At 47.4% G+C, this 19,039-nt stretch overlaps 1 protein-coding gene and 1 long non-coding RNA gene across 4 annotated transcripts in view; both read right to left on the bottom strand.

Annotated features, from left to right (window-relative positions):
* Positions 1-1,632: 1,632 nt before the first annotated feature.
* LOC135898080 (uncharacterized) lies at positions 1,633-4,976 on the bottom strand. 3 transcript variants are annotated; one of them, XR_011513038.1, is made up of 5 exons: positions 4,733-4,975; positions 4,058-4,673; positions 3,231-3,918; positions 3,004-3,175; positions 1,633-2,918 (listed from the first exon to the last, which is right to left on the bottom strand). It is a non-coding gene; the product is annotated as an uncharacterized lncRNA (long non-coding RNA). The 3 variants fall into 3 exon arrangements; XR_011513039.1 differs by having other exon boundaries at positions 3,004-3,169; positions 3,349-3,918; positions 4,733-4,972; XR_011513037.1 differs by having other exon boundaries at positions 3,004-3,918; positions 4,733-4,976.
* Positions 4,977-7,952: 2,976 nt separating this feature from the next.
* The window catches only part of LOC135898160 (uncharacterized), a 42,566-nt gene continuing 31,479 nt past the window's right edge, over positions 7,953-19,039 (bottom strand). The window contains exon 6 of the mRNA XM_065426942.1: positions 7,953-8,111. Coding sequence (XP_065283014.1) covers positions 7,993-8,111 — 119 coding nt within the window. The 3' untranslated portion in view covers positions 7,953-7,992. The remainder of the gene's footprint in view (positions 8,112-19,039) is intronic.

Here is a 19,039-nt window from a genome sequence, read left to right as displayed (position 1 = left end):
GCAACGCCTCGTTTGCTTCTCTAAGCGCCTTCATCACCTCACTTTCGTCTTTACATTTCCCTCCGCCATTTTGCAATGGCGGTGACTGCTGCTGCTGTCGCTGCTGCTCTCTTGGCTACCCCCGACTTTACTGCGTCTGCCCAGTAGACTTTTTCATTGGATTGGGATCGGCGGCTGAGGCTCATGATTCTGTTACTTCTAGGCCACTGTACTTCTGTTTCGACTTTCGCTGTTGTTCCCGCGCGAGAGATTCATGGCGACCAGCTGTGCCGCTCGCTCCTGCTGACGTCAGCAACGGTGCTCTTCGGCTGCTAGTTGTTGCTGTATGCGCTGTTCCGCCATCTTGTGCTCCCACTGCCTTTTCGTTACTACGTAGGGAGTTTTGTATTTGTTCTTGCATTCTCCATCAGCCGTCGGGTGTTGTCCCCCACAGAGCTTGCATTTAGGGTTACACTCATGGCCATCGACAGGGTTATTGACCCCGCAGACGCTCACTTTCATATTGGGGTTAGGACAAACGTCTCTCCTATGGCCTAATTTGCCGCACTGTTTGCAGACATCGAAGTGCTTGCGGTACAGACTGCACCTCGTTAACACAGGGCCATAACATACATAATTTGGAGCCTTTCGGCCTTCAAAAACTACAATTACGGTAGTCGTATGGCCAATTCCTTGCGCCCCTCTTGCTAATGGATTTCTTGAGTTAACATTCCGGTCAATCTCCGCCGGAGTATCTTCGATGGGAATGCCTCGAATGATCCCCTTGACCTTAGCATGGTGTGGTTTTGGTACGCACGTACCTCGTGTATCTTGTCCCCGACGCGGATGGCTTGAATCTTGGCATAGGACAAAGCACGCCCCTTATCGGGGGTACTCACCACCATAGTATTCTGGTGTAGGATGGGGCAGAAGGTATCCGCCGCACCGTTTTCTCTCGAAACCTTCGCCGCCGCCATGATGGCCGAGGCAACGATCCCAGTCTGCGTTCTTGCGATGTTTAGGCCTCCCCGCGGCCTCACAATCACTTTGATGTCCTCTCTCGGCAGCACGTCTGGCATTCTCGCTGCCCTTATCGATGCGATCATTTTTCTGTTGAAGTGTTCTCTTGGTTTAGGCCTCGACTGGCGATTGGCGGAGTCCCCGCTCGCCGGGGCTGTTATGCGCTGGCCCACTTGCCACCAACCGATCCCAGTGTGGAACACCTCATGAGAAATCTATTCCCCTTGCACCTCGACGCACATCTGGCCGGGGCCAGGGCTCGATGTCTTCGGAGACGTGGCTGTCTCCATTTCGGACGCCATGTCGCATCGTTCCACGCCGGGGTCGGGCCCAATCCCGGTGGCCGCGGAGCAAGCCTAGGCTTAGCTCACCACCGCACCGACGCCGGCGAACAAGTTCCAGAAAACGGTGAAATACTTGCCTTACGTCGAAAGTTGGGTATCGGGCGATTCCTAGCGCCTTCACAAATACACTGGTAACAACGAAACTGCGATTTGAGACAAAAGGCACTGCCAAATCGGTCATCGAAGACGGAGCCAGTACCAGCGTTCAAGTACAGGATCACTACAAAAAAGTAAAAATGTTCGCAACTGTACAATGTTCTCCACACAGGGGAAATATTACTAAAGAAAATGAACACCTTCGTCATTTTATTAATCTCCAGTGAACATTGTACAGCAAGTGCACGTTATAGAAAAGTACAAGTGGATGCAAGCAGGTAAATTTACATAGGGCAGTGAACAGTGAAGCACAAAAGTAACGGTGATGAAACAGTGATCAAGACATAACATCGCAGGCACGTGCGGCGGTGGCGTCCGATCAATGTCCAATCTTGCTGAAGGGAGGTTGAGGATCTGCTTTCCTTACCTGTAGTGGTACGCATCTTTACCGCTAACATGAATGATGACTGTAGACAGGTTTTTAAAAATGAGCTGGGTGTAATGCCAGCACTATATTTCGAAGGATAAGTATGATGCTCACAAGTGAACGGAAATGTTTTATTACCATTATTTGCCACAAATTGCTTTGTGTAACGGTACGCTGACGCTTCGCATCAGCCATGATGAATAACTTGATAAACAAGGAAGATATGGACAAAGTAAGTATACCAACAGGGACCACTTGGATTAGAAAAGTTGACGAGGCAAGGGCCACAGACAAATACACCACTGGACGCCCTTCAATTAAGGGGAACGCCAACAGCCAAAGTTGGAAGGATTTTGGAAAAGATTGGCGTCCATCACTGCGGAACCATGAACGAGCGTTTTGAAGAATTCAACCGAGACGAGGCCAGTCACCAAGAACTCCATGGAAGTTGTGAGTACGCACCCAGCTAAATATACGCCAACAATCATATGAAGGGATCAAAGCCGCACGCGCGTAAAACACACACACACACACACGCACGCACGCACGCACGCACGCACACACGCACACACGCACACACGCACACACGCACACACGCACACACACACACAATGCGAACCAGCATCAGCGTACCATTACGATAGCACAGAATGTGAATTAACCTGCACCAACCTCCAGATTGACTAAGCAGTGTACCACAGATGAGCAAGGATGTTACCTGGGATTGTTTTAGTACGTTCCTCACAGTCCGGGACCTTCAATACGAGCCTTTATCGAACGGCCATGATACAGCTACCGGGCGGAAAGAACTCACAGGGATGTCGTGATCGGTGTTCGTGTCACGACTCCGTAGTCGTGCACTGTGATCGAAGCAGCACGGAGAAGCCAGAGAGGGACTTTTCCTGCAGCTCAACGTCAGCGAGCGTAGAAATGTAACGAACTGACTCGTGGAGCAAGGCTTGCCGCACTACTCTGAGCACTGGATGTCATGTCCTACTACACAGGCGGAACAAATCTTCAGGGGCGGCGGATGTCAAGACAAGGGTTGCAGACTGAAACGGCGAAAAACAAAAAAAAAACGTGTTAATGAGCCGTCAGCACACCGTCGCAGCACGGGCCCGGAGAATTCTGATTTACCTACGCGACGTCGACGTACCGCACGGCGGGTCGTGCAGGTTGCTTCGTTGGCCAGGACACCAGTAGCTGTGTGGGACGACAGGCACTGAACGTCAACCGTCCGGAACACTGCTGGACGCAGGGACGTTGCTGGAGTGCGCTGGAAGCGGAGGCCTAGGGTGTGTACCTGAAACTTAAAAAATAGCAGCTTTTCAAGTTAGGAATATAACCAGAAAGTAGGTACTCACCATTACAAGCGTCATCGCACGAGCCGTGGGAGATGAACTCGTCAAACACGGTCCTCGTGTCGAGCGACAAAAACAGCGTGGCAGAAGGAATGGAAAAGAAAAAAAAGTGGCCACGTACTTTGGCCGCAGCGCGCCGCGCTGCGGACTGAAGGCAACGTCCTTGCTTCAGCGTATACTATAGACGAACTGGAAGTAATACGCCACTGGTTAGCCTGACACTAATTCCGGATGCCACCGACTTCCGCGATTCCACATTTCGCGCCCTTTCGCGCGCGTGGACGCGAAATTGTGGCCGGGAAGTGATAGCGCTCGGAACGTGCCGATGGCCGTGTCGCAAACGAGAGAGGACTCCTGCCAGCTGTGGCCTGCGCAGTGTCGGCTACCTGTCTAGTGTTAGCTAAGCCTGAAGCTAGAATCGCCCCGCCCCGTCCTCTCCGCTTCCGTTACGGCGACGACCCGATGCGGCTGCGGCCGTACAAGGAAGCTCGTGCCTATGAAGTATTACAGTTAACCGCACATAATTTGCCAATGTTGTCAATCAGTTTTGATGAGGAAGGTAATGGCCGCGCCACCCTCGCAAGCTAAACACTCCCACCTCAGCGATTAGATGCCGAAGCGACGCTGCGGCGACGGTTGCTGCGTTGTCCCTCAGGTCAGTGCCGCGGTCACTTGGTTACACGATCTGCACCTACGGTTGGGAAGATAAAAAAGACAAGTCATAGCAAGCACGGGTGTTTTGAAATCTGGCGTATTTGCACGTAAATAATGCAACCACGAATACAACACGGTGGCGTAGGACTTTCGGTTCCAGAAAAACACACACTCACACACACAGCTCACAAGGTAGTGGAACCACGTGCTGACGACAGTTGCAGGGTGAGTTCGTTCGTAGGAACACGGGCACAAAAGAAAAGGCCGCGACAGCACGAGACTTCAGACTTGTCGGCAGCAACGGCGTCGTTGGCGTCAGGCGTGACAGCTCGTACGTGAGAAAGGATGCAATGGCCGCCGCACGTCGCATACGTATTCCGGGAGTTCCAATGGACCGTGCGAGAATTCCGGAGCAAAAGTGAGTCCCGTAACCGCAATTGCAGAAGTTTAGGCCATATTTGGTGCATCCGCGACCTAGAGCTTCGAAGCGCGCCATACAGCAGAAGCCAGCGCCGGAACCCATGGCTGTTTCGGGGTCGGTGATGTGGTCGACAATCGCTGCTAGAGCATATACGGTACGATGCAGAGGTTCAGCTGACAGGCGGCTGCAGCGTGAAACGCAAAATGAAGGGCGGGTCTCGGCGGCCGAAATTTAAGCGCGACTCTCAACTGTTGGCGCATGCGCTGCTGTGCCGAGGCGTCTTTCCTTCGTGCGCCGTTCATTATCGCTCGTCGACACTGGACCGCAACAGCCGTTATCGCCGAGATCAAGAACTCGGTGCAACCGCTCGTCTGCAAGAAAGAAAAAAAAAGTGGAAACAGAAGGAAAATAATCGTTGCCATAATATGGCCTTCCATAATCCGCCGGTTTCGGAATGTTCCAGTAGCGTCCACTTCAACTGCGGCTGCGTGCCGCACTGAGGATTACGGCATTACGGTATACCGCCCGCAGCCGCATTAGAGCGCGCGGACGCAACCGCTGCTCCGAACGCGCTGTCAAGAACTGCACGACTTGCAATCCATGGGCGCGTATACTACACGATGTGTTGGAACCCCTTTCGAGTTTCATTATCGATTTCATTTTTTATTCTCACCGTCTCGTTACGGATTGCTAGCGACGATGGTTCGCCGTTCATTTGATGTGACCTCGCGTAGCAGATATTTCGATTTCATATCGCGCGCGCTTATATCGTAACACCGACTTCGTAGACATGATAGTGGAGCCCTAAATCACAGTTAACGGTTAAAAAATATGAAGACCAAGTGCTGTTCGCTGCAATGCTCGCGCGTATGGGGCCAACCGTCGAGGCAAGGGCCAGTGTCTCGACGACGATGACTATACTACGATACTACGTTGCGAGAAACATTTAGCGCCGACGTAACGGCTGTTTCATAACGTCTCTCTCTCTGCGCCTGTTTTCAGAGCGTGCTCTGCGGGGCGATAAGCTCGCTGTGTTTAGCTAGCCACTTATCCTCAATCTACGTATGTAGTACATCCTCGTCGCTCCCCGCCGCAGCTGCGGCATTCCGCTGCCCAACCCAAGGTCGCCGGTTCGGTTCCCGGCGGTGGCGGCTGCCACATTTTGGTGTAGTAAGGAAATGCTCGTGTACATAAATGTAACAGCCGGCGTCACCCTTGTGTAGAGCGCGGGAACGGCAGCCTTCGCGGCGCTGCGGAGGCAGCCAGCGACGTCAAACGTATAAGCTGCTGCTGGACCCAACGTGTCGGTAGCTGCTTGGCACTTTTGAGCCCAGCAATTATTGTTAGACGTCGCTGGCTGGCCCGTGAGCGCCCCGCAGGCCGCCGTTCCCGCGTTCTACACAAGGGTGACGCCAATTGTTCTTACGTCTTTTTACGTAAAAAATCACTGCGACCGTTATGACCGTTCGTGACCGTCCGCGGGTCGACCCGGCATTGCAGTATCTTCTGGATCGGCCCACGTATCGGGAGGGCTTAGCGCCTGCTTCACCTCCACCGCGGGTCGGCCCGGCATTGCACTATCTCCGGGACTGACCCACGTATCGGGAGTTTTTTTCTTACCACGACACGAAAATTTCCTTGGACGGTAGAGGTATGCAACTTCGCTGTAAGAAGGTATTCGGACTCTCCAGATGCAATTTTCTCCAAACTAGGTGTTTTCTTGGCACGAAACAAGCGTTTCGAGGTTCCTGGAATGGTACTCGAAGGGACACTAAAGGTAAATATTAAACTCAAGCTGAAGTGATAGATTACTGCTCGAGTATCACTAAGGCATCAATATTATTGTGAACAGGGCCTTAATAATCGAGAAATTGAGGTAAATGCAGGACATGCAAGATTACAGACTCCTCCGGGACATTCAAGTACTTCCCCGATGACGAAAGCACTCCTCAGTTAAATTCTGTGACTAGTAGTCAACCATCCGTTGCAAAAAACATACCTGTATTGTATTATAAGACGAAATAAAATGTTACTTGTCGAGTTCTATTTCTTTTTTAGAAAGAACTAATTGAAGTCACCCTTGACAACAACGTTGGCAGTCGAAAAGTTTCGTTTTCGCTCGACTCCGCGCAACCCACGCTTTCGCGTTTCAGTGGTTTAGTTATCAGGTAGTGCTGCGATGGTTTTGCTGCCTCGCGAAACTCGCACACAACTGCGAGCAGCAAATAATTCAACTTCCATGTGATGTCGCGGGATGCCCGAACGGTCTACGCCACTTGACCAAAAAGCAGCTGCAGCGGCGAATCCACCACTCTGTGTTGGTTCGATACTGCCGCCTGTCGGGCGCCGTTTTACCCACCGACGGCAGCAAAGGGTGGTGACGGCGTATGCAACGTCACCACTTCCCCGGTCGGGTGGCGGGAGGTTTGAATCGCGATAAAGGTATTCGGAGCCTTCCGATGCAATTTTCTCCCAAACTAAGTCTTTTCTTGGCATTGCGAGGTTTCTGGAATGGTATTTAAACAGTCAACGTCGACTTAGCGTCAGCCTTTAGTGTCCCTTTAAGCTTCGCTACCTACCGACCCAGCTCGCGCTGGCGGCTAGGGGCCAGGAACTGCTGGACGCATATGGGACCTGAGAAGAAGGCTCCACCCCGTCTGGTGCCAGCGCGCACCAACCTTTACTAAGGGCTCAATAAAAGTTGATTCTCTCTCTCTCGCTCGCTTTTAATAGTGGAACGCGATAGCATATTAAAAGGATCCTCGAGTGCTTCTCACGCTTCCCGGCAACTACAGCTTATGTAACCGTAATGTTTACCGGGAAACGCTGGCGGCGAGCGCTATATATGCACGAACGGGAGATTCTGGTTCTATTTTTGATGTGCAGGAACAAGGAGACCGCGCCGCTCCTACTAAGACAGACCTCAACGACAGCTAGAAAACGCTATTTCATTAAAAGGGGTTTGTGTTTGAGTTTCCGCGTAACAGAATTGTTTTCTCGTATATTCAAATTACAATCCGACGCTATCACGTCTGTAGGTTGTGTTCAAGTCATACTTTACAATTTTTCTACGTATTTTTCGAGAAATTCAATTAGTTCAGTAACTTTGTAGCGCCATGTGAAGTGCCTGCGTGGTTGAGTATGCGTAGTTTGGTATTCTTTTCGCCGAAGCGACGACTGATGCTTGGCGCGGGACGCCGATGCCGGATTTTCTGCAACACGGGGCCTTTAGCTATCCCATTAAAAACAGGTGCGGCCTTCCGCGTCACGCAGGCTCCAAGGAGCGAACGTTACCATGGCCTCCGAGATTTACCCAACGCGCGCACCGCCGTGGATCTCGGAGGCCATCACGTTACAGCTGTAGTTGCATTGTCGGCCGCTTGGCTGGGCCAAACGACGCTACCTGTCCATGGGACGCATCGGCTTCCAGAGACGACGACGTTCCAAGCGCGTTCCTCCCGCATTTTCTATGCCAACCCCAGACAACAGTACCCGACTGGTGACGCCACTGCAGATCGCACCGTTTTCTATGCAAGCGGCAGTCCGCGCATTCTTTCTTTTTTTATCCAGCGACTTTTTTTTTTATCCTACGGTCGTGCTCCAAGATTGAGCAATTCACCAACCCTACCCACCACTCAAGAGACCACGAATTTGGGGAACAGCACACTTTAACTGAGATGTATCTTTTTTTCAATACATGGTGATGAAAGCATAAGGGAACACTGGAAATTGCTTGAGAGCGATGATGATGAGCAAGGTCACGAGGGCTGGGACCATGAATGCCGTGGGAACAGTGTTGGTCGCCTTCCCTGCAAAAAGATACAAACCACAAAGCGGGATTAAGCGTGAAGAGAGTCAAAGACATTGCCACATTCCTTTTGTACGCATTTATTTACTGTTTCAATGCAATCGCTAGCAGCACAAGATCGCGGGTCCTATCCACGGCCGCATTCTGATGGGAGCGGACTGCAAGAACACTAACTCGATTCTCAAAATTTAGGCGCACGTTAAAGAACTAAAGAAAAGCCACCGCATGGTACAGAAGGGCAGGCGTGCAAGCACGGGCAAGAGCAGAAGGAAAATAACAACACACTTTTCGTTGAACGCATTCGCGCACCTGCATGTCTTTGCGATACCACGAATCCCCACCAACTTGCCCAACTTTCAATCGTTCTAAAGCCATATCCCCCCACCGACGGCATCTCTGCAAGTCCCAGCGTTGCTCAGGAATGTTAAAACCCAATCAATCCTAAACGAAAAAAACAATTCTGAGGACACACTAAGCACTTATGAGTTGTGAATGCCAAAGCATTAATGTCCAATTCAATGCCGCTGAAGGGTCCTTCAAGTAATGAACTCCTCGCGGGCAAGCGAGCGCGTTGAGACACTTGGAGCTTGCTTTGATTTGGCCTTACCGAGGCGCACTTAGAACGTAGAGTGCTTTCGCATTCTCACACGCAAACAGTTTTAAGTGTATCTACCGAACTTCTTTTTCTTTTCTCGAGGAAAATAAGGTGAAATGAAATAAGTATCTTGTAAATGTTAACTAAAATGTCCAGTCTTGCAGATACGGATGCACAAATATTTACATATTACAGTAAAAATTATGTGAGCAAAGGAAGTAAAAAGAACAATTTTAGAGAGAGAGAGAACAACTTTAGTGAAAATGCCTGCAGAGTCGGTTAGGCTCCCTCCACGCAGGGAGGACAAGCTTTTACCGCGACGCGGCCACTACGTCAGTCTCGTGCATTGTGCTCCTCGAGGTCTTAGTTCTTCGCTACTTCCGCGGATCCGAGAACAATTTTAGCACGCAATTCTTTTTGTATCGCGCAGAAAGTTGTAGAGGGTTCCACAAACGTTCCTGTGGCTGTAACCCAGTAGGGTGGCCCCAAAGGAAAGAATTACCGGAAAAGTCAAATTTAAGCCAAGGTTTTAGTAGGGTTCTTAAAGAAATATTTTCTATGAATAATCAACCGGCGACATGTCAAAAAGAAGTGTTCCCGAGCTTCACTCTCATTGCATAAAGCACACAGATGTTATACAGCCAGACCAGACCTGTGGCGGAAAAAGTTCAGTGGGGAGACTCGGCACCGTAGTCTCGTAATCGTTACTTCAATTTTTTCTAGTGGAGAGCCATTTGTTGCTTCAAGGAAAATTGAGATGCGGGAAATCAGATGTTGACGACGATGATTTGGCGACGTTATTTGCAGTAGCACATTTTCCGAATCGCGCTGCAGTGATGAAAACTGACGTTAGTAAAATGGGAATTACAAAACCATCGTAAAATGATACTGCGAATGCATCTGCATATGCGTTTAAGACTAGGCCTTTGTGGTCTGGCACCCACACTAAACGAATTAGACGTAAGCGTCTTGTGACGAGAGAATACGCTGCTTCTAATGAATTGGACAAGTTGGAAGTCGTTAGTCAAAAACAGAGAGAGAGACGATTAGTTAAGATTACGGCTGACGAGAGATATGATGGTAATTTGCATAAAGCTAAGACAATTGCAATTAATTCCGCCTAAAAGATAGGCGTGAAGTCAGGTAGCCGAATGGAAAAAGACCAACTTAGATATGGTGATACAATACCCACACCTGCCTTCTCTTCACAGACTGAAGCGCCAGTCGCTACCACGGTCTTTGTATCTAGGTGCATAAGGTGGACTTCCAATATACCATTCAGATACTGATAGGGCAAATGTTTAGCATTCTTTGGAAAAATATATATATACAAATTCAATTTTAGTGACTGGAACAGAGGAGTTTAGTAAGACCACCTCGCATAGGTGAAGATTTAGTGTGTCCAACAGTTTTGTACGAAAACAAGTTGAGGGCGACGTGAGCGATACCATTGATGGTTGAAAAATGAGGCCGTTTCATTAATGAAACATATTGTGATCTAGTCTGTGGTGATGCATGTATGTTTAGAAAAGTTCGTGCTGTTAGGATAGCAAATCACGTGAGAAGAGAAGGCAGGCATGCTTCCAATACAAGACATCATTCGGGACAAATTTAGGAAGTTCAAGACATATACTTATTGCCTCTCGTTCTAATACAGCCAGAAAGCGAATTTTGTATGCAGGTCCGAAAGAAAACAACACGTTGCCGAACTCTATTATCGGGTGAACATACATGCAACAGATCATAATGTGCGCATGCCGGCGCAATCTTGATTCACTGCTGTTCCGCTTTTCTACTACGCGTGCTCTCTTTGAGGTAATGTGCTCTATATGCGGACGCCAATTAAGCTTTTCGGAGCAAATGACATCCAAATATGTTTATGAATTCACCTACGGGATACTCTCTTGTCGATCAAGAATCGAAATTTGGATAGGAACGTTTTTAGGGAAAGCCAGGATTGCGCTTTTTCTGATGTTAAAGGGCCCCTCACCAGGTCTGGCTATATTGAGCTGGCAAGCACAGAGCATACATTGCGCGACAGTGATCGTGTCTGCAAAGTATTACATCGCTACGCGCCGCGGAAAGGTTTGAAATTTCAAACCAAACCCAGTTTTCCCTTCTCCTCGCTGCCGCCGCGCTCGAAGCCGGAGGATGACGTATACGTGCTTACATGTGTTTGCACTGTGACGTCGCTCGTGGTGACACGTGACTTCGAGAATTATTCGAGGCAGCATCTGTTATTTGTTTATTATGTTGCTTGGATAGACGAATTAGAGCTTAGAAAAATAATAATACACACAAACCGAATGTATGCATGCTTTTTTTTTTATTTCGCATCGCAGCAAGAGAGATGTACTTCCGTTTCGTCTGCTTGTTCCCTCGTTGTGCAGTCGCGCTCGCAGACACCGAAACTATGTCATTTTCTACCGTGTTTCAGTGCGGGATCATGCTCTGTTATCCGCTTGTGTCTGGCTCTATATTCGTGTAGCACTGACTTATACAGCTAGTCAGGTATCCTCGTGCACAGCGTGCAAAATCGTGCGCTGCGCGAAATGAGACCGCTCGCGCGCGTCGCCGTCAGGGGAAGTGCGCCGCGCAAAAAAGGCGAGGAGAGAAAAAAAAAAATGAAGGCGGGGCCCGTGACGTATGCGTCACCCGATCCTCGAGGTCCGTATGGGAGGAACGCAGGGAAGGGATTTCGCTTGTGGAGACTAGACGGGGCAAGTGTAAAGAGTGTCTCGCTTGCCAGTGGAGCTTGCCTCCTGAAATCACGGGTTCGCGGCATTGAAATATTTATATGTCGACTATTACTATGCCGATTTGAAAATCTTTTGCGGCAGAACGCTCCTTAGAGGACGCGTAACAACTTCTAGCGCATAAACAAAATTTGCTATGGGGCCTGGTGAGGGGCCCCTTACCAGAAAGATTAATGCCATCAAGACTCAAATCAATGTTACTCATATAGGATAGTAGCGTTTGGTACAATGTATGTATATCTACTGGTGCCGCAAAAAATGATGTCATCGGCGTATATACACGTACGCATGAACATCATATTGCAATTGAAGGAATAGTATAGCTAGTAAAACATTAAACAGCAATGACGATAGGGCTGAACCTTGGGGTAGACTCATTGACTGTTTATACGTAAATGAAGACAATCCGCGATAAAAGCAGTAAAATTCTCTGCTGTTTAACCATTCATGAACCCACGCAACAGAACAGTCTGGCAGACCTACATTTCGAAGCGCGTTTATTAGGCTTACATGTGCTACATTTTCATACACTTCAGTGATATCCAAAGTGACTAAGGCATCATATTCTTTTTTTCTGATATCGAGCTAGTTGAATTGGAGCACCTGCTTCTGAAGGTAATTTGGCATGGGTTCCAATTCATGTTCTCTATCAGCAAATTGATCTGATATCAGCCAATTGACTGACCAACACCTTGTTTTTTTTTAAATAATGGGATTGCTTCTGCAAGACTCTATTTTGAAGGAACCCATGAATTTTTGATATAATGGTTTGCCATAGTGAGCAATGCGTGAGGCGATATGTTAAAAAAAATTATTATTATTGGCGTTGTAATGTCATCGGGAAGTGGCGCTGAATTGAGCAGTTGGCTTACTACATTTGCCAGCTCCGAAACTGTACCTTCTTCAATGTCTTAACCATGAGTAGGCGGCGTAGCGTTATAAGGCAAAATAAACTTAAAGCGAGTTTCTAGACCTTTAGCAATATCTTCCAGTAATTCGGCCAATTCGCAGGGTATTGGAACCACACAGTCGACGTTTATTTGTGCCGGAATGCTTTCTTTCTTTTTTTTTGCTTCTCAGAAATCTACAGAGTGCTTTTCTGTTATGGCTTTTGAAAGAAAGTCGAAATACTTACAAAGGATGCTGTATTTCACATTTGCAACTATTCTTTTAAAAGTTGCTGCCACGAACGTATAGTATGTCCAATTGCTAGGACACTGGTCATGAAGTAGTTTTTTGCAACGCCGCTTTTCTTATCATGTGAGCACGTGAGCGCTTCGTGTTCCACCAAGGGTTAGAAGACGCGCTTTTACTGGTGTTTACAATGAATTGAGACTTTGTTACGAAATGATTTAAAACATAAAATAAATTTATGACATTTTCTTCGTCATTGCCTGCCTAAAATGTTGTCAACTAACACCCGTAGGTTCAGGCAAGTTATAAATCCCCAGAATACACACACAGTTTCCCTAACTGGTGCATCAGGTGAAACTATCTGCGAATCCGAATAAGCCAACATTTTTAACGCAGCCTTTTCGTCCGCGTTTATTAATGAAACCGATACGGCTGTTTTTCCATACCCCGCAATTATTCAGGAGACAATGCCTGCACTTGTATTTTCTTCAGAGGAGATTTTGTCCCCAATAGAAAACTTAAAGCGTTCATCCTCTGCTGGCATTGACCACATCAACACCAAGATACTGCAGAACACCAAAGATACATGTTCATCTCTGTTGTGCTTGTTATTCACTCAGTCACCCCTCACAGGCCAACTGCCCAAAGATTGGAAACAAGGGAAAGTCGTTCCAGTCTACAAATCGGGTAACAAGAACTCACCTCTAAATTACCGTTCCATTTCTCTAACTAGTATTCCCTGCAAAATTATGGAACACGTCATCTATACACACATCATGGCATTTCTAGACTCGAATAACTTTTTTCAATCCTGCTCAGCACGGGTTTCGCCGCGGTTACTCCTGCGAGACTCAGCTTGCCGCATTCTTACACGACCTGCACTCCAACCTTGATTGTAATATCTTCAGTCTGATGTAATGTTTTTAGATTTCGCTAAAGCCTTTGACGAAGTACCCCGTAAGCGCCTTCTGATAAAGCTTTCCCGCTTAAATGTTCACCCTAATATACTGAAGTGGATTGAAGAATTCTTGACTAATCGTTTACAATTCGTCACCATAAATAACAGGAATTCTAATTCAGTCTCTGTAACGTTAGGCGTCCCGCATGAATCCGTGCACGCCCGGTACTTTCCCTAATATACATAAATGATTTACCGTTACACGTAACATCTAGCATACGTACATTCGCGGACGATTATGTGATATATCATGCTATTATTTCCACCGCTGACCAATCTTCACTTCAATGTGATCTTAATGCTGTCCAGGACTGGTGCAACGAGTGGTTAATGAAACTTAACCCACGTAAGTGTAAATATTTGTCCATTCACCGTCGTCGTAATTCTCTCGTATTTCCTTACGTAATCTCTGAAGTTCCGGTACAACTTGTTCATTCGTACAAGTATTTAGGAGCAACACTATCGAGCGATCTTTCCTGGAATGCTCATGTTACTAACCGTACATCATCCGCGAACAGGACGTTAGAATTTTTAAAACGCCATCTACATGATGCTCCTTAACATGTAAAATTATTAGCGTATACAAATCATTTGTCAGGTCAAAACTAGAATTTGCATCGCCTATTTGGAATCCTCATCAAGCATACCTAATTAGTGATCTTGAATCTGTACAAAATCGCGCCGCTCGATTCATCGATTCGTCATACTCCTTTGATATCAGCGTTTCCTCCTTAAAAACTGCATCCGCATTATCCCCCTTATCGCTCCGTCGTCGCATTGCCAGCCTAGCTTTATTTCACAAATTATTTCATAGCCCTATGAGCATTGCACCTTATATCCTTCCCCTTAACACGCATATCTCACCGCATCAGCCATCAGCTACAGGTTGCCCGTGCACGCTCACGCACTTTCACGTTTTCAAATTCTTTCTTTCCTCGCACAGCTGCAGAGTGGAACGGCCTTCCTAACGACGTTGCTGTCATTATGTGCCCATCGAAGTTCGTCGAAAATGTAAAAAAAACTTCCTGTTATTGTGACTATGTATTTTTATTCTTGCCACCCCTTATGTAACACCCCATTTATTGGGGCCTCTAAGGTAATAAAATTAAATGAAATGAAATTATCCCATAGCTGATTAGATAAAGCCGTGCTTAAGACCGTTATAAGTGCACCGAAACTACCAAAAGTATACAATGTATAGTCACTGGAATCAACGAGCATAGTTGTTTTTACCGAGGGGACATGGGGAGGCGCTACCCCGGCGAAGGGGTAGTTCGCTTTGGGTTCTGTTTCTGTGGCTTGGCTGTTGGCTCGCGACCCTGGTCGCGCGACCCCAGAGATACGCGGGCGTCACGCGCGCGTGCGTGCGTGCTTTGGAGGCTATTACACGACTTTGCCGCCTGCTTGCCCTTGCTCTTTAGGTGTCTACCACGGCTGGAAGTGCGATACGTGTTCAAAGAAATGACGGATAATTATTTGCACTGCCCCTGCCGGCTTTCTAAGTAGACCTCTTGCAGGCTACGCTATCCATTGGAGGAGACTCGGGTGCAAGCGTACCAGTGGTCATTCCACGCAGAGGAAGGAATAGCACGCTGCGGTTCATCGCCACCGGCCTGCAGCTCCCAGAGGTCGGTCGGAAGCGAAGCATTCATCGGAATGGCCTAGATCTCTGCTGCCGACACTGTCCACGAAGTTGCTCTCGCAATTACTGTGTTGGCCGGTAGAAGGGCTGGGTCAGCTTCCCCGTGACCTCCGCTTCAAAGTCAACGCCAAGGAGATATTTGCACGGTGAGATCGAATTCCCAGTGCTATCGCCAGCGTGAATAGCTCGCAGATCACCGTTCCGCAATCATAAGGGTTCAACCTAGGCTGGTCCAGCGCTTCCTTCGTTAGACTGGTAAAACTATACAGTCAGGACGGGAAGATATTGTGGAGATCTCTTATTTGGCTGCCATTTTTTTTTTCTAGTTCGGGAGTGCCGCACCTTGTTCCTCAATTTCACGGCACAGCGCGCACCGTCAGCACCACGCTCTTCGATTTGACTTCGCGCAGGCAATGCAGGGCCCGTGCATCGTAAGGTTCGATTTCAAGTTCCATTGCTTCTATCACGCGACGCGCCGTGGGGCAGATCGCAGAGATAGCGGCAGCGCGGCGAGCGAGTCACGCCCGAGCCGACGACGAAGGGAGAAAAAAGAAGGAAGATTGATATAGTCGGCTGGTAATTAAAGGTGGCCCTATAGAACCAGTTCACGGTTTGTTGAGCTCGCTACTCAAGAAGTGATGGGAGTGCGTTCCTGTTGCATGCATCGTGCAAGCTCCTGGTAGCAGACGACATAGCGCTGCGCTCTGCCAACTCGTTTACGCTTGCGATACCACCGGTCCGTTGAGAATGAAAAAGAATGACATTAACAAATCACTTCGGCCCTGCGTAAACGCCCGGCACCACACGTTTATACTTTAGAACTTGCCATGTAATATTTAATTTATATTTTGTGTTTATTTAGCAAGCAGAAACATTCTGCATTTCCTCGATTAGCTCGTCATACAATGACGTACGCTTCAGACGTGGCACCCTCTCATCTATTGGTCGCGTCCTCCCCTTCTTCCACCACCGGCTTGGGAGTGGCACATTTAGTGACGTAAGCGGCTAAGCGAACGGTTCGTATTCCGAACCGTTAGAAGATTCGGCCCCTGAATGCGTTGCCAACGTAAGTAAAGCTTTTCTTTATTACGTATCTCCTGCTTGCGCAACGACGAGTGTCTTCCGTGCGTCGACGCGCTGTAGCGGCTGACGCGCGGCATGGCCCATACGGGCAGTTCCCGTCTTATCACAGTTCAACTTGCGCTTCTCGCATCACGCCCAGTTCATTATGACCACCTAATTATATTTGAAAACACAAATACAGATTGTTATATTTAACCTCAGGGCGAGTGCTGGAGTCCGGATAAAGTGTTCTAATCAGCCGCGCCCAAAGATTGCATGCTTTAAGGCATGAAATCGTTGAATTATCAGATACCAGAACAATTGAATCTCTGTCCAGATAGTGTTCACATAGGGTTGCAGTCTGTCTCTTTGCACCATCAAAAAAAAAAAAGAACCCCGCATATTACAGTTCTGACTGTCGAATTTCATTCTGTAATCAAGAGTTATCCTAGATGCGTTGGTAAAAAGGACCTGGTCTAATGTGCAGAAACATTGTAATACCATTACAGCACTAGCATTCGTAAGCAACATTATTGGGGTACCTGAATTCTTGCTATCGGCATGTGTTCTGACGTTGTTTGTCCATTTCATTTTCAGGTTGTTTCGACATAAGAGTTAGGCTAGTGCATGTTCGCTGGCAGGAGAAATAACAAGCGGATATTTAATACTTTGAGAAAAATGGAGGCCCTTTTTTGGGTGATGCATACCGAAAGTTAGAATTGTGCAAGTTACTTATGTGCTTTGAAAATGATTACTAGTTACTCACTCTCTCCCAGTTGTTATGGGTTATACAAGTTATTACAGCGAAGCTGTGTATGCCTATGCGAAACGCTCGTTGTAAAACCACAGAAACCCTCCTGCGGGTGCATGAGCCATTGCTTAGGGGTGTATGAGCCACTGCATTCGTCTTACGTCACGGACGGACAAAGATCTCGTTGGGTACGCATATAAATGCTTGCGCATTTAAAACAAGCATTTATCTATGTATTATTGCAGGGAAAGGACACGGTAGGGGACGGGGTGAATACAATATCATGATGACATAATTAAATACATTTACAGCAAAGCTGGATATGCCTAAGCGAAACACTCGCGGTCCGACCACAGAATCCCTCTGGCGGAAGGTGCGGCGCGCCATTGGCTACGCCGATAGTGACGTCGTTTCTCTCTCGCAGCAGCGCGCGGGCAGCAGCCTCTCCCCGACTTCGCAATAGGTAAAAAATAAATGTGTTACCGTCTTTAATTAAATGAAATGTGCAGCCGCGGTGTGTCACTTGGTAACTACAGTGCATAACCGAATCATAGACACTATGATTCACGCATTACGGACACAAATGAGTAACATAATTAAGGAAGAATTTGATGAATCCGCTGGATTAGCACAATGAACCGCGCATTGCACCCTTCAATGATGGTGATTCTGCGAAGCCTAATGTGCGGCATTTTAAACAGGCAATGTGATGAACCCAAACCAAACGTGTGCGTAATCTCCTTAAGAAACACAAAGAAGTGACCAATAATTGGGAAAAAGTTTAATAAACCGTCAGAATTAACCTAGCGATACAACACCGCGGCCGCATATTTCAGCTTCGCTGGTTTACCATTTGTACTGGGTGTATGGGCGGTAATTTTTTGGTCGCTTTTCCCGCTTTCCTCGTAAACCATATGCGTAGCACGGTGTATATAGTTCGTTGAAGTAGAAAGCATGTTCTGTGTGACGAGTGATAAATGTTTAATCGGTGTAGGTCCATTACAACCTTTGTAGAAAATTACTTATTCAAGCGTTCCAGGGTGTCATACTACCTTTATACAACATGTTCCCAGACTCCTAAAACAACTTTACTAGACGCGAACTTCAAGTTCGCTGCGAAACGTTGAATTCCCTGCTTCAAATGAAAGCGTGGCAAGTCATTGCTGAACCCTCGCTTTCCCTATTTCCGTATGTGATACGAAGCTCTTAGTTTATTTCTCCAGTGACTTTCGCAAACTATAAACATGGTACAGCGTTCATATTTGCGGGAAATTAAGGGCACGGTATGGGCAACGTGTAGACAATGTCTAATTAGGTGGGCTAAATGCATCTTTTTCGATAGGTTATGCAAGTGGAACGGAGCGTTATTAGTGTGATTTACAAGAGGCATAAAACTTATACCGCAGCCCTGGCATAACTCCAACGACAACCGTGATTCCATTTTGGTGACAGGAAAGACCAGGAAATGGGCGATATGTGTAGCGAAATTACCGCCCGTGCACCCCGTATAGATGGTAAACCAGCGAAGCTGAAATATGCGACCCAGGTGTTTATCGCTTGGGTTAATTCCAACGATTTATTAAACTCTTTCTCAATTATTGGTCACGTCTTTGTGTTTCTTAATGAGGTTACGCACGCGTTTGGTTTGAGTTTATCGGTGTTTATTTCAGAAGCCGCACATTGGGCTTCGCATATACACTATCATGGAGGGGTGCAATGAGCGGTTCTTTGTGTTAATCCAGCGAGTTCATCAAAGTCTTTCTGAATTATGCTACGCATTTGTGCACGAGATACGGTACGTGCGATAAACATGTTGTAGAATGTTTAAAACTTCAAGAAATAGGTGTCGGAACTGCACTCCGACTGAAATTATTGGTGCTTCAGAATCGTTAATTTCTTTATACAGCCTTGCCTTTTTAAAAAATGCAGGAGAAAGCCCTTTAATCCCCGAAAAGCAGCGTTGGTGGCATTTTTTTTTTACAATTTAGCCCAGGTCGCGGGCCAATATGCTCTATTCTATAGCAAAAAAAA

This window comes from Dermacentor albipictus, chromosome 3, assembly GCF_038994185.2.
Source record: "Dermacentor albipictus isolate Rhodes 1998 colony chromosome 3, USDA_Dalb.pri_finalv2, whole genome shotgun sequence".
Taxonomy (NCBI): domain Eukaryota; kingdom Metazoa; phylum Arthropoda; class Arachnida; order Ixodida; family Ixodidae; genus Dermacentor; species Dermacentor albipictus.
Note: the sequence above shows the minus strand (reverse complement) of the source record. Positions and strands in the feature narration are given on the sequence as shown.